The 15,074-nt window shown below is 34.8% G+C and overlaps 1 protein-coding gene across 11 annotated transcripts in view; it reads left to right on the top strand.

Moving 5' to 3' along the window:
• LOC117608685 (uncharacterized) overlaps positions 1-12,739 on the top strand; it is a 44,962-nt gene extending 32,223 nt beyond the window's left edge. For 6 of the 11 annotated variants that reach the window (XM_034334160.2, XM_034334158.2, XM_034334155.2 and 3 more), the window contains 11 exons: positions 2,904-3,163; positions 4,995-5,058; positions 6,622-6,717; positions 6,998-7,098; positions 7,305-7,436; positions 7,527-7,700; positions 8,041-9,957; positions 10,059-10,197; positions 10,251-10,373; positions 10,447-10,836; positions 11,114-12,739. In XM_034334160.2, coding sequence (XP_034190051.2) covers positions 2,904-3,163; positions 4,995-5,058; positions 6,622-6,717; positions 6,998-7,098; positions 7,305-7,436; positions 7,527-7,700; positions 8,041-9,957; positions 10,059-10,197; positions 10,251-10,373; positions 10,447-10,836; positions 11,114-11,157 — 3,440 coding nt within the window. In that variant the 3' untranslated portion in view covers positions 11,158-12,739. Of the gene's footprint in view, positions 1-2,903; positions 3,164-4,994; positions 5,059-6,621; positions 6,718-6,997; positions 7,099-7,304; positions 7,437-7,526; positions 7,701-8,040; positions 9,958-10,058; positions 10,198-10,250; positions 10,374-10,446; positions 10,914-11,113 lie in introns of those variants that run through there. The other 5 variants (XR_004582390.2, XM_034334162.2, XM_034334159.2 and 2 more) reach the window with 5 other exon arrangements.
• Positions 12,740-15,074: the final 2,335 nt, after the last annotated feature.

Raw genomic sequence — 15,074 nt, 5'->3', positions numbered from 1 at the left:
ATTTGGATAGGCTTTTCACTGATAGGGTAAGATATAAAGAATCCGTCCTACAACGATTCAATCACAATGCTTTGGATCCCTGTCTTATTGGAAAATAAATTAAATTACCTTCTACTATTCTATCTTCTCTGTAGATTTTCTTCCGAGAAATCTACTAAATAAGCCTCTCTTGCAGTCTGATTTCAAATTCTCATTTCATTTCTAATTATAAATCATTATTATCGTATAATTGAGGACGTTCGAGGTAAACGGAGGAAACTCAATTTTTTCTTGCCAGCTATTTTATCAAATTATTGCTCTGACTTAAAATTAAAGGTGCATATAATACTGATATCTCCGCATAATAAGTACTACGATAGACTCTCGTTATATTGCCGTGGACGAAAATTTTGCAAACATTCAGTTAAGGTAGATAAAAATCTATGGTAATGGAAGAGTTTCACTACTAGTATGTATGCTTAAAAATCTGTGTCAAGATTTAATCGCTCACATGGCAATATAACGAGAGTATATTTCTACCTATAATTGTACCTATATTAAGAAATTGTTAAAAAATTGTTTTCAATATTTATTCCATTTATTCCACTTACATTCAGTGATTTTATAAATGAATAACACCCAACAGTGTTAGAAATTTTCAATAAAATTTTTCATTCCTGTTATGAATAAAGAGGTTTCAGAATTGTGGATGAAGGTTTTGAAATGATGAAATTGCTTGAAACTTTTTTAATGAAACTTCATGCTTTCTTTCATATGGCATTACAGTTTGTGTAGAAAGAAATTTGATGTTTTTCATCGGAAGTAATCTTATAAACCCGAACATTTAATTAAAAACATGCAAACAATTTCTAACAGAGTATAAACTAATTTAAATTATTTAAATAACAAATTTTCAATCTTACTTGGGAAGTTTACTATTAAATTTTATTGTTGTTAAATTCAAATGAAATTAATAATTTTTTTTATCATATTAAATTTTGTTAAAAAATTCTGTTGAAATTCTGTAACTAGTAATGTGAATAAAAAAAGGATTCTCATAAACTAACGTAAGTGAACGTCATAGATATCTATTGCAGGGCATTATTCACGAGATTCTCACAAATAATGAGATTGTATAAAGTTAAGATGATGTTATCATAGGTTATTCAATACCTTTATTGCATCGTTACATAAGAAAAATTCTAAGCTTCATTTAGAATAATTAGAACAACCTTGAAGGCTTAAAAAATACAATGTATGTAAAAAGAAACTGAGCCTCAAATGTTCATCATGCTCTATCGAATAAAATTTATCTTATTCATATTTAAATTTAAGAGAAAAAGAAATAGGAATCTTTATCGATTATTTTACAAAATAATAATAAAATTTAATGTGAAAAGAGCTGTTGTCCTGTAATAATAATAATAATAATAATAATAATAATTATTATTATTATTATTATTTTAAATAAGAAGTCACTTCTGGAGAGACTCAGGGTTTTATTAAACAAACTTATAACAGAGTACGGTTATAAACATTGTTATTGTATACCAGGAAGACAATGCCTGAGCTATGCTGGAATCTAACGATAAGTAGAAAACAAACGAACAGAGAAAGGAAACTAAAAGCGATAACCTCGGTGAAACGTACGCGCTATAAAGTCTGCCGTTTTCTTCGACTGATAACACGCACGACCGCAATTAGGTTAATTAGACAGCCACGATGCGTGAACGCGTCACCAGAGAATAAGAGTGAGAAAGAGATAATAAGGGAGAGGAAGAGTTGCAGGACTCGCGTTCTATTTCTACTCGTTGCGAATTAAATTTATATTCTATTAATAATCACCTAATGGTATCACATTATAAATTATTGCGTTTCTTTCGACATGCAATTAGAAGATAAATAAGAATACGCTATTTTAATTCAAATTAGTGCAAATGAATAAATAAGTAAGGAAAATTAAAAAATATAGTAGGTATTTTAGTTTGCAAAAAAATAATAGTTCCAACAGCTTACAATTGGAATAGGTAATGATTTTTTTCACGCTAATGTAATAATTACGCACTCGATACTTGTAGAATGGAAAAAAATACAAATGGAAATTAACGATGCTTAACAAGATTCATAAAACACATTTACGATGTGCTAATGAATTTCAGCCTCGTTAGTAGTTGCTCTAATTGTAAAAGGTTCGAGCGTTTGTCTGTAATTAGGCTACTCAATTATATTATTGGTGTAGAGAGAAGATAATAATTATCGAGTACCTAAGGAATTACAATAATTTTAAGCTAACTTCGTTTTAATATTATTAGAAAACATTTTTCTTTTCTCAATTTTTTTTTATCTCGAAATGCACTCTTATTGCCTAAAGAAATAACCACCAACTCTCCCTGACAATTACACGTTTGCGTAACGAAGCGTTGGCTAGAAAGCATTGTCAAATGACTTGGTTGCAACACGAGAGATCATCTTGCCTGCTAATAATTTCTGTTACACAATTTCTAGAGTACGTCGTTGCGTCGACAGCGTATTATTCGACATTATGATGCGTACGTGCACGTATATGATTATATGATTACAGCCTTTCTTTTTATGCAAATGCTGGAGCGTGACACAAGCGACGTATGAAACGCTTAATGGCCTTTTAGTTTCTATTAGGTTGTTACAGATCAAGTGGCTCAACAGCTATATGTATAATTTTGTTCGAAATAATATTTCGGCATTTTCAAAAAATTATATACATACAATATACAAGTATAGGTATGTATAGTATGAAAATTCAATTTAAGCTGTTCTCGCTAGAAATAGAGAAAACCCTCCACTGGAATTTTTTTTATTTTTCAATTGCCAATTGAAAATATTTTCCGATGCTACAGCCATTTTTCAAGCAGTAATTCTTTCGTTTTCTTTTGTTTGTTTAACAGAAAGCGCCGCACTGCCAACGTCAGGTGTGTCAGCAACTATAACAGAGATTCGGGATGAAGCAAAACCGGAAGCAGCAGCGTCGAGACGTTTGTCAGAGGTGGACCGAGTCCTGCTGGAAAGTTTGGATATCGGTCACTCGAGACCTAGGCCTACCGGTCGATTCCTGACGATGCATAAAAGACGTCGTAAGAGGCTTACCACGAGATCCTTAACTCAAGAGCCTGGTATTCTGGACGATATTTTCCACGGCCTGGTTCAGGTGAGCTACCAATCGTTTCATATAAACTTTACGCACACGATCTTGGGAAAAGCCGCCTCGTCACGAGACTCGAGGGAGAGATGTAACATTTTTCATAGAAATGATCGAAACGTTAAAAATTGTTAAAAATTCCGTTACCTTTTATTAGTAAAAATATTTTTCAGGATTATCTTGAACTTCTTAGAAATTTTCCATAGTACCACCTATATTATGCAATTTATTAAACTGACGTAAAAAAAATCAGTTGATTAAAATCAGCAGGTGTTTGGGTCGATAAAATCCGAAGCGTTTAAGGGACTTGAACCGTTAGGTAATTGAGGTGGAAAACCGATGATAGCGGTCAAACGATCACAACCTTTGAGCGATTTAACCGGTTAAGTGCTAATACGACATTACTGATCAGAAATGATTGTGACCTATACGCATATGTGTGCGCACATGTGCGCGTGTGAGCCACTAATTGTGTTTAGAAGCAAATTTACACGTTCGTTGGTTCGTACGAATTTCACCGAGCAAGAAATATTACCATATAAGACGGGTGCACACACCAGCTGGTCATTAACAAAAGAACTCCCTAGCTTGTTTCGTTTTTCTTTCGAGTTTATTGACACGGGAAGTTCAACAAACGCAGTTCGCACCGATAATATAATCATTTCATTTTTCTAAAATTCGAATTCAGCTACAATAAATTTAAATTTATAATTAGATATCTCGTTATTCTTTGAAATATTATATTTCTACATAACTAGATACTTATTGTTTGTAATTAAAAGAAAAGTATTAGTTACAAATCTTAAATAGATAATATTAAAATTAAGAAAAGGAAGATTTAAAATTTAAGTAATACTTTGTTTCAAGAGGAGACATTTTTTGGAACGAGCTTTAGTTCAGGACACCCTATATAATTTTTGAAAGAAACGTACTGATACGCGTTTTGCTTGCAAATCTCGCAGACTTTCCCTATGTAAATATAAACTGCAAAATTATAAAAAGGAACGTAGCGTTCGCAAAATTATACAAAAAGAAATGTAGGTACCAGCAGAGAGATGAAACTCGAAATGTTTCTGGCAAATCCTCGCGCAGGGACCTACTCCAATAAGTAGGATACATATTTGTATACGAGCTCCAAGTACACTCGTAAGAAAAGTTAGCTAAACGTTAAATTAGTTGGAGAAAATATAGCAGTTGAAAGTTAATTGTAACTCTATAAAATGATGAAAAGCTTAATTGCTCATTTGAAATAAATCTATAGAAACTTTTGAAAGAATTCTAATTATATTATTAGATTGTTGCATAATAAATGGAGATATCAAACTATATAAGGAAGGTTTACATAATTGAAAACTTTAAGCTGAGGGCCTCATGCGGAAAATTGAAAATTGTCTCTCCTGGACGGGGGGACAAGGATAGCGCAATAGTGGTTTTCGTTTTCGTTTTCGTTTTCGTTTTCGCGATTTCATAATTCAAAGTTTCTGAAGCGAAGAAACAATATTTTTTTAAATATTCTTTATACAATTATACAGTGTTGTACAATTTCGCCCTTGAAACCCTATAAACTTCAAATACTCCATAAAACATCATGGTTATACTCAATCGATCGATCGATCGATCGATCGATCGATCGAAGTAAACATATGCTGTTCACCGATCATTTACACGCAAAAGAGCACGTTTCGGGTCCTTAACGATTTACTGTATTCTCAAGAAATGAACACGGTTGTTCCATTACAATGCCATTGTGCTCGGGGGACACGTTTCGATCCTTTCCGCGCACAACGAAACCGTCCATTTCACTGATGCTGATCTATTGTGCGTTGGTGATTTGTTGCAGTGCGTGTTACAAAAGGCCGGAAACTGGCGATTTAATGCATTCACGCTGGAAACAGTGACGGGAGGTAAGCAACTATGTTAAAAATCATGCTATTCTTGCGGTTATATCACGATATCTAAATTGCCATGATAAACACCCACCAACTAATAGTGTGATGTATAATGCTTTTTTCTTTAATTCTACACTGTGTAGTAAAATTTAGAATAAATATAAAATATGAAAAAATGACAAAATATTTATTTTTTAATATTCAAACATGACTACATATGCATCATTTTTATAATTTATTTCTATTTCGATTAGCATGTACCTACATTTTAACACATTATCCACCGGTCATAAATAAAACAAATACACATACTACGACCTTATAATTCAAATAATAACTAAAGATTAAAAGGGGTAACCTTTCTTTACAATTTCCTCTTAATTGAAATACATCTAACTTTCATTAATTCATTTGAATTATATGTGAATTTGTAATAATCAAAAGGTTATTAATTAATTTTTTTTCGATAGTCGTTACTTATTAATAAGCTTATTAATAAGCTTCCGTTAGATAAAGTGTTAACATCAATTAATTACGATACTCTGGAATGTTGTAATATTCCATTTTCATATCTATTCATACTTAAATTATTTGGCATTCTGATTATAATAATCTACACAACACAGACTAAAAATACTCTTGTTCGTTAACATTTATTCAGCATCAAAAAGAAAATTAATTATAATATTTTACAACCAGGGTCAACAAGCTATTTTCCCCGGGAGTTAAAAATAATTTTTATATCTATCTCCATAAAAATTTGTCATAACATTCTTTATTTCTGTCTGCATAATAATTTCACTTTCACCTTTTGGCCCACAAAGCCTAAAAATATTCAATATCCTAAACCTTTTCCATCTAGAACACTTTATTACAATCTAAATACATTTACATAGTTCCATTTACCTACCCCTTTCCTAGTCAGAGACGTGGAAGAACAAGCACAGCAGGTTTAAGCTAACGAATGGAAAATGACGATACTTTACTCGTACAGTGAGAAATCTGGGAAAATCGCGGTCCGATATTCAGCTTCTACTTCATTTATTCCGCCCGCGTTGGTTTACGACTGAGAAAAGTATGATATTTATGTATGTAAATCAGCAACGTCTTTCTCTGACTGGCGTGCCATTAATTCCATGATGCATCCCTGATAAAAATTCATGCGAACAATGGTAAGCGTCGCGCGTCGGCGTGTTATTTGAATTTTAGAAGACATCGCCATGTTCGGGGCGAAATTTAGTAGAAATAAAAACAAAAGGAAGATGGAGGAGGATGGATCCATTATGAACGCGATACCCTTAACTTTTTTTCTTTCATTATTCAAATTTTTTCGCTTGAAAAGATCTTACGGGTTTATCGTTATCTCGTTATACCATTATTATGTACCTAAATTAATTATTACACTTTGCTCTTTTTAACACTAGTGTTAACTACCGACACACTTGATGTTGAAAAGCCGGCATTATAGATACATACTTACATACACATACATAGAATGTCAGTTTCGCCGCATGAGGCCCGCAAGATCAATTCCAAGTTCTTTTCTAACTTATTTATCGGTTTGCATTTGATTTTCAGGACGTTCCCTACCGGTGTTATGCGTGCATCTTTTTCACTGGTACGGGCTACTGCAGCACTTTAATCTAGACGTGGTAACGGTATGGAAATTATTTGGTAAGTCAACCCTATACGTACCATATGTATGTATATGGCGTACAGTAAAGATTCGATGAACTTTCTATAGAGTGGGTATGACCGGTCTATAAGTATATCACGCATCCGGAAGTCGTTTACACCTTCAACCATATGAATTATAAACCATAAACGTCTCTAGAATCTTATCTTCTAATATGTACCTTTGATCATGATTGTCGTGGCTGAATCTTTACTTAAACTTTCGAAAGATTCTAAAGCGCAAAGAGCAATGCTCTTTAATCATCTCGTTTGATTGCAGCCTTCATCGAGGAAGGTTATCACAGTACAAATCCTTACCACAACAGTATACACGCCACAGATGTTACTCAGGCTATGCATTGCTTCCTCCAAGAGGAAAAGGTGAATAACAGTATCCTTGTTACTCGTATCACCCATCAAATATTCATTTCATTCACTCACAATCAGTTTTATTACTTTTAAAATGCTGTCGACACGAGTCAGTTTTGTTAAAGGTTCTTGTGACTCTAAAAAAACTCAAAGATTTCTAAATTCGTTCTTTACGAATTATTGAAAAGGAGCTCGTTCAACGTTTCATACATTTATAGATTAGAACACACTTAACCAACTTGGAGATCATGGCTGCACTGATAGCCGCGGTGACGCATGATCTCGATCATCCGGGCGTCAATCAACCGTTTCTGGTTGCCACGAGCAATCATTTGGCTGCTCTCTATCAAGTGAGTCGATCATCTTCGAGACGTAGTTTCCATTCGAAACCGTGTGCAAACTGAACAACAACTCGACAGGTGACATTGAATTCCTTTCAGAACACGTCGGTTCTTGAGAATCATCATTGGAGATCGGCGATCGGCTGTCTGTTAGAAAGCGGCGTCTCGGATCAATTGCCTGCTAACGTGAGACCTGAACTTCAACGACACATCAGCTCGTTGATTTTGGCCACGGACATCACGAGGCAACAGGAATTTCTCGTTCGATTCAAGGTGAAGGTCTTTGGTAGCAATTAGCTGGCAATCAGTCCAATTGCACAAGAGTGCTTCGTAATGTACCGTCCGCGTCTGCACACACCTAACTAATTAGGTTTTACACAAGCCTAATTAATTTCTAGCCAATAATACAGTAGAGGTTACGATCTGGAAGTAGCTACTCTCCTAAGTTTCAACTTAGTAGACGCGGATGATACAGGTGAATGGGACTAACTAAGACCTTTTTTTCATCATCGATACCTCGAAAACATAATTCCAAAAGCGATCCTTTTGAATCATTGTTAAAATAATGATCGGCGGTATCTCCTCTAATCGTTTTCTTATGGAATGTTCGCAGCACTATTTGGATGAAAATCTCTTAGAAATGAAACGACCGGACGATCGGCACTTCATTTTGCAAATAGCTCTGAAATGTGCAGATATATCGAACCCGTGCAGACCGTGGGATATTTCAAGGAAATGGTCGTACAAAGTATGCGAAGAATTCTTTCGGCAGGGCGATTACGAGCGTCGATTGAACCTTCCAGTAACGCCGTTATGCGATCGGCATACCACTAGCATACCAAAGATACAAGTTGGATTCCTCAAGTTCGTCGTGACGCCTCTGTACGAGGAATGGCATCGTTTCCTGGGCGACGGATTAAGCGTATCGTTGATGGAGCATCTACGCGGTAATCAGAAGAGATGGGAAGCCTTGAATCTGCAGGAAACCGCGGAGGAAACGGAAACGGAGATATCCGAGCTGGAGGAAGCGGAAGACGCGGTTAGCTCTGTGGATGATCCGGTCGCGGACGAGGACGATACAGGAAGCATCGACTTGCTGATACCAGCTGCGTACGTTCAGTCTTCCCGGATGCAAAGCCTACCGGCGCGAGTTGGCTTGGAACGCGTGGGAAGACGTCATTCGGTACCGCTGAGCGTATCGAAGCCTTTAACGTTGCTGCCGCGAAGCGCAGCCAGACGCGAGAGTCTGCCCACTGAGCAGAGTAAATCAAAAACGAATCTGTTGCTAAAGTTGGAGGAGCAAAGCTTCCTGGACCCCAGCTCGTTATCGTTGCTATCGTCCAAGAGCAGCATTGGCCAGGAACTCTCACCGAACGCCAATACCGGTGAGAGACCTGTCAGCGCTGAGAGTCTTCTACCAGAACCGAGTATAGCTAGCATCACTAATAGCGCTGAAGCGTCGAGGCTAAGTACAGTCTTGCAGCCAGACGCTCAGAAAGCGGGTACACAATCGAAACAGTTAACGAGGCAACAAACCTTCCCTCCCCTGCAGCCATACGTTAGAATGAGATATCTGTCTGCCACCGCGGAAATGGCGCAATGCTACTCTCAGATCTTGATAGAGGGAGACAGCTCTAGCTCGTCGTCGTGCTCTGCCAAGGAGAAATCTTGCTCGGATGGTCGTTGTGGTACACCGCCAAAGTTCGAGGGAACCTCGTCACAAGTAAAGGCTAGCGTAAAGATAACGAAAGAGATTGAGGTACCAGGGAAGAAATACGGGTCCGCGATTCCAGAGTTGTTTAAGCAGAAGATGGAGCCTCCTTCGAGTGGCGATCATTTGAGACGTCATTCGGTGCAAACTATCCGCGTCGAAGACGCCAGCCTTAAAACTGGCAAAAGGCGACCCTCTTCTGCTCAAGGAATCGATTTCACGCAGAGTTTCTATGCGTCTTTGACCGGTTCCAGCGAAGAGAAAGAGAGTCGTGCTACTGAAACAGGCTCCAAGACGGATGGTACTTCCGTCTTTGTTTCGAAAGTGAAATTAGATGGTGATAAACCGGTAGGCGAGAATCAACGGACTACAGTGGCGTTCAAGTCGGATCAGTGCAGTTCGATGCAGGTTACGAGAATGAAGTGCATCGATTCTGAATTACGAAGATACTCAACTCCTGTGCCAGAAACTAAGACAATAATGACTGATAGCGGGGGTAGACGATTTACCGCAATACCAGTGACCTCCGAACTTAGTACTCATAAGGTGTTCTTCATCGGAAGCCCACCGGATTCACCGCCTCTCGTACAAAGCGTGTCGTCGTCCAGCGATAGTGGTAGTGAACCGCGACGAAGTATCGGTGGTGGTGATTCGAATAACGAGCTCGTTTCTACTGGCAGCAAACGTGACTCGGAACCTATGAAAGAAAAGAGCTCTAAGATTGCCAAATTGAGCCACGATGTACAGATGAAGGAAAACGTTGATCCACGGGCGGTAGAAGATCCTAAAGGGATTCCTTTGTCTCGAAAGGGTAGTCAGGTATAATAATTAATCAGTTCTTTATAATTTTTTATTTACACAGAATGTTTGAATTCCCATGAAAACGGGTTAAATAATGATTCCATTTTCCACTCTGTCAGTCATGGGCTAGAAGGCGTGGATCTGCTCCAGTTGGTTTGCTATCAAGATTAGATGACATCGCAATGCCACCTATACCATCTAGAGTTGATCATACTTCCAGACGTGGGTCTGTACCCGCTGACATTACCAGGCATCAAGGTAAGAGCAATTCATTTCAGAAACCCTGCAGAATCTAATGGTACGTATTTTAGCTGGAGGTGTCAATAGATTAGCCTTAGGACCTCGGGAGGGTAATGTTGCAACACCTAGGAGAGCCAGTCTTCCACAAGAAACTGCTCTTGGAAATCTTCTTGGCAATATTTTATCTTTAACCAGTATGTACAACACATCCTAACTTGTTGCATTGCAACTCACTTAACATTTCTTACTAAAGTTGCATGTTTTCAGATGAACGAGAAAATCTCCCAATAAATAATAACAATAATAATAACAATACCGGAAGTAGCAACAATAACGGAATAACAAGACTAATCGATAGCACCGGCCCTAGCATGCCGTCCCCGCGGCGAGGTTCAGTGCCAGCAGACATATCTGAATTACGCCGTGATATGTTCAATAGGAGTAGTATAAATGGTAAGCCTCGTAATCGGAAAAAGATTTTGAGGAGGAGAAGTTCCGGAGGACCGGAAATGTTTTCTGGAGGATCAACAGATGGAAACGATAATGGCACATGGCTTAAATGGAAGAGGGAACTTGGAAAAAAGGACTCTATTCCTGAACCACTCGTCAAACGAAGAGGTTCCCTGCCCATAGAGATGGTGGCCATTTCTCATGCTGGTCGGTACAATCATAGATAAAGGAGGATGTCGTTAAACAAGCCGGTACCATTGCGTTCTCCACTAATATTTATACGAGTAATTGATTTGCTAAACTGATTACAAGAATAATTCAAACCAGTTTAGTCCGTAGTGTTTAGTAACAAACCCGGCATTAATCATGCGTATGATCCTTAAAGGCGTAGAAAAGCTATATGTAATACGTTTGATAACTTCTCTAAACGTAGGAAATTAATTATAGATTCAATTTAATAATATTTATCGTGTATGTACGACAGGATCTGGATCAGGAGCACGAAGATCAAGCTTGTGGAGACTTTAGCATGCAGCAGAAACGAGTGGACCGTCCGTGATACCAGCGGTTAACATAAGATCATCGAATACTACCATATTGACAGTCTTTCCTTACAACATTAGCAGCAACAGCGATGATTGACTTCCACGTTTCAGAATTGCCAAAAACTGGAACTCTTCTTACCAATCGTAATTGTGGGCAAGTGAATTTTGCAAAATTAACCACGATTTGCAATATTTGCAATATTTGCAATATTTGCAATATTTGCAAATTAAAACAATTATAAAAACAATTACAACGACAGCGATTTCTGCATCAATTGCTGACAATTTCAATGCTGTTGTCATAATAATTGATAACTATCGTATACTATATTCATTGGGACAGAATACAAATTTAAGATTGGCAAGATAGTAACATGAAATTTTATGACAGGGTTTAAATAACGAAAGGAGAATAAAACTATTAATTAACTAAAGTCTTCCCCGCAATTTACGCGTCCGCGTGGAAGAAATACAATGTATACACATAGTAGTTATGTGAGCTCTACATATATCCATTTGTGCCATATACACAAATGTTGTTAAAAACAAGATACAGTCAAACACAGGGTTCAATATGACGATTTTAATAATTAAAATGCCTAGGTATGGAGAAGGAAAAAAAGACTGGTAGAAAAGTTCACCGCTATAAAATTAGACACTTAAAGTGACACGTAAATTGATTGAAATGTAATGATATTTGCTCATAGTTAAGAAACTTACAATTTTTTAAAGAATTCGGCAGGATAATATTTATCTTCACTCAGTTAGTCATTCTTAGCATTCGTCATCCCCATCAAATTCGTTTATGCATCCGCCTTAATAAATCAAATTTTTTATCTCCATCGACGACGTTACGAATACGTATGTACAACGCAAAGCGATTGAATTTTATTTTTAGGTTGAAAATAAGGAATAATAATGGCTATGAGACGTATATAAGTATATACATATGTATGTAGCGCTGATAAAAATGTATACATACTCAATATCGGATGTAGTTTCCTTTGAACTTTAATGAAAATCGAAATAGACATTCCATTAAAACAGATAGTATGCAATGCGTAGAACATGAATGAAAATTAATAATGGTGAAGTTGTTTATTACTATTTATCATCATTCATTATAACATCATAATCATAACCATCATTATTGTCATCATCGTTGTTGTTATTATACATACATATATATAGTTACGAATGAAAATCTTAATGATCGTTAAAGTAGATAGATATTGTAAACTTAGGGAATAATAATATGTGCGTTTAACCATGAAGTTAATTAGTTAGTGAATTGCGTGAAATTATAATCATGATTGTTTACTATCGATGAAAATTAAAGATGGTTACGATGCATAGGTTTACGGTACGTGAACCAAAAAATAATCAAAAGCTGTGACATTTGTTTATACTCTCTCCTAAAATACTAATTCAGTTATATACCTTTTTAATTAATAAGATTTAGTTACACAAAGTACAATTGTTAAACTGCCTATGCACAAACGTATACAATATTGTCCTGTTTTATTGTAAAAATCTTTTTATTATAAAATTATTATATAAAGATACGTTAATAGTATTTTTAATTACTTTTTAAATGGAGAACGAAAAGACATTGTAATTTTATGTCACGTACTGCTATAACCTGTCGTCCCTCTGACTGTCAGAAAGTAAAGAACTATTATTAAGTCATTGCAGTTTGGTAATGATATATAACAAGTCTAATAAGTTTATAACTAATCAAAGTAATAATTGATATCTGTATTGATGTGATATAGATAGGTCCTCCATTTTCCAAGCAAAATGTTGCCAAGCTTAACAAACTTTCTCTGATAAAATTTTTAATCTTCTCGATGCAGGAACTGTCAGAGCTTTATGTGTATTTCACTCGATGACCAGGAAACAGAGGTGGAAAAAAATCGCCTTAAATAGATTCTCAGTCTTTAAACATAAAACACAGAAACAATTCTTAAGTTTTCCTATTTCTAATGCAGAAACACTGCATCAATGACTTGTTGTATAAGTGTATTAAGTAAGTTAGCGTAAAACTACTAGTCTTTCTAACTCTTAATATAATTTGTACATAAATATATATATATATATATATATATATATACACATATATATTATATTCTCATTCGACAAAAGAAATCCACAGGCAACACCAAGGAACACATTGATGAAAGATATTGGAAAATTTCATTAAAAACTTTATTTATTTATACTTTTTAAGAAATTTACCTTTACAGACAGACCAATGCAAATGGGACTAAACAGAATCTTTTTGTGAAAATGCTAAATGACTTAGCTTCTGAAGAAAATTTGAATTTCAATATTATATATGACCACTCTGTCCAACTACTTTTTGAAGAATTTATGGCACCTAGATATACATGTTCCCTATTACAACACAAAACAAGCCTCATTCCAATAGAGAATGATAAACATTCTTCAAAAATTTTCTTCTGCCATCCTGTAGATAGTATGTACTTGTATTATACTGTTTTCTATGATTATATTATCCTGGGATGTGTGAAACAATTCGTTATTACTTTATCAGAATGAATGGAAAAGTAGGATATTTGACGTACAATGCATCAAGCAGTGTTTATGCTCATATGAATATTCATTTTTTATGCCAAAACCTTATGCTATCAAATGATTGTAAATCCTTAAGCTACTGCGATATTCGTCTTATTTTGTAAAATGTTATTCTATAACTTTATTTACAACGAAATGTCAAGAAAGAATAATACAAAATTCTATAAGAAGTTCAAAGATATGTTTCGTTTTTAACTTATTACATTGATAAAAGATATTAAATTATACTTAGATATACATACTTTTTACTATTTCTTTATACTTTTTTTTTATTAGTAATTATTTTAAATTTTGATTTATTATATAATTGTTATTATTACAATATGTATAATATACATATACGCACATTTGATACCTAAGAATTACAAAATTATTTATCGTTTTTTTTAAATTGTTTTTCTCTTACTATGTGTATAAATATTTGATATCTATCAATATTTCAAAAATTTACTAAAAGAAATGATATTTAAGAAAAATTAAATTAAATATTTCCTTTATAAATAAGCAACAAAGAAAAGTGAATACAATGAAATCATATTTATCAAGACTTCAGTAATCTTTTTATTTCAGTTCTTTTTTTTTCTCTTATTAACTATACTAAATGTTGTACACCAAGAAAAATTTGCGTGCAATTCGCAGTATTGGAAATGTCAATTAACAAATAACAATTCGTATATGTATAATCGGTCTGACGATAAGAAAATCGTTATGTATTTTCTATAATGTTACTGGTAGATAGCTACTGCGTTAGATACAATTAAACGATGTGTTCTTATCATTATTCATAATTAAATTATAATGTGGTTACAATAAACACAAGATGCGAAGCAGTATGAAATGATTATGTGCATTATGTACGACAGTGATAAGAATATGAGCGTAGTTCAATTGTTTGTCCTATTTATGATGGACAGTGTGAAAAAATAATTAATTATATCTATATGGATGTGGTGACTACATGGCCTATTATATTCATTAGATTGAAATTACTGTAGTCGATAATGATAGTACCCAAATTTTCTATCATTTTCATTTGATTCTATTGATTATTTATTTCGCGAATGTATATGGAACCTTATCGATCGCATGATAAAACTCCTATTATAACTTAAAAATCGAATGATACATTATATAATATGTAAACCCATCTTCTTTATTAAAAACAAAACACAAAAATTATATGAGTATATTTTACTAGTACAGCTACTTTATTGGTATTCCATTCAGGAAAGGAAAAAAAAAAAAATCAGTTGCCCATTAGAATTTTGATAATTTATTTTGCACTAAATTAATTAGTATCAC

The sequence above is a fragment of the Osmia lignaria genome, chromosome 2 (genome assembly GCF_051020975.1).
Source record: "Osmia lignaria lignaria isolate PbOS001 chromosome 2, iyOsmLign1, whole genome shotgun sequence".
Lineage (NCBI taxonomy): Eukaryota > Metazoa > Arthropoda > Insecta > Hymenoptera > Megachilidae > Osmia > Osmia lignaria.
The sequence above is the reverse complement of the archived record's forward strand: the minus strand, read 5'-3'. Positions and strand labels throughout refer to the sequence as shown.